The following is a 417-nucleotide window of genomic DNA, read 5'->3' as shown; positions in this document are numbered from 1 at the left end:
CGCCTGGGCCCACATGTTTACTCTCTTACGGTTCGTAAAAATCTTAGGGCTGTACCTGTGTGTTCCCAGTGGGCGGGAGCCGGTGCCCAGCCGTGCCCCCATGCAGCTCCTGCTCCCTGCCTGTGCCCTGGGCTTCCCCGCAGCCCCACCACAGGAGTGGGACCTACTTCCCCATTCCCAAAGGCTGGAACGCAGCTTGCAGAACACCGTCTCCCACAGCGCCTTTTCCACGCAAGGTACGCATCGGGAATTACTTCCCTGAGCCCACAACTGGGTAATGCTGGCCTGGCAGATGACACCAAACTGGGTGGTAGTGTTGATCTGCTCGAGGGCAGGAGGGCTCTGCAGAGGGACCTGTATGAGGTTCAACAAGGCCAAGTGCCGGGTCCTGCACTTGGGTCACAACAACCCCATGCA

The 417-nt window shown here is 60.0% G+C and overlaps 1 protein-coding gene across 1 annotated transcript in view; it reads left to right on the top strand.

Annotated features, from left to right (window-relative positions):
* Positions 1-262, top strand: part of TBC1D31 (TBC1 domain family member 31) — a 25,369-nt gene extending 25,107 nt beyond the window's left edge. The window contains exon 22 of the mRNA XM_035891586.1: positions 48-262. Within this exon, the coding sequence (XP_035747479.1) occupies positions 48-262 (215 nt within the window). The remainder of the gene's footprint in view (positions 1-47) is intronic.
* Positions 263-417: the final 155 nt, after the last annotated feature.

Source organism: Egretta garzetta, unplaced genomic scaffold (assembly GCF_000687185.1).
Source record: "Egretta garzetta isolate BGI_Z169 unplaced genomic scaffold, ASM68718v1 scaffold13, whole genome shotgun sequence".
Taxonomy (NCBI): Eukaryota; Metazoa; Chordata; class Aves; order Pelecaniformes; family Ardeidae; genus Egretta; species Egretta garzetta.
This window is presented reverse-complemented; position numbering and strand designations above follow the sequence as displayed.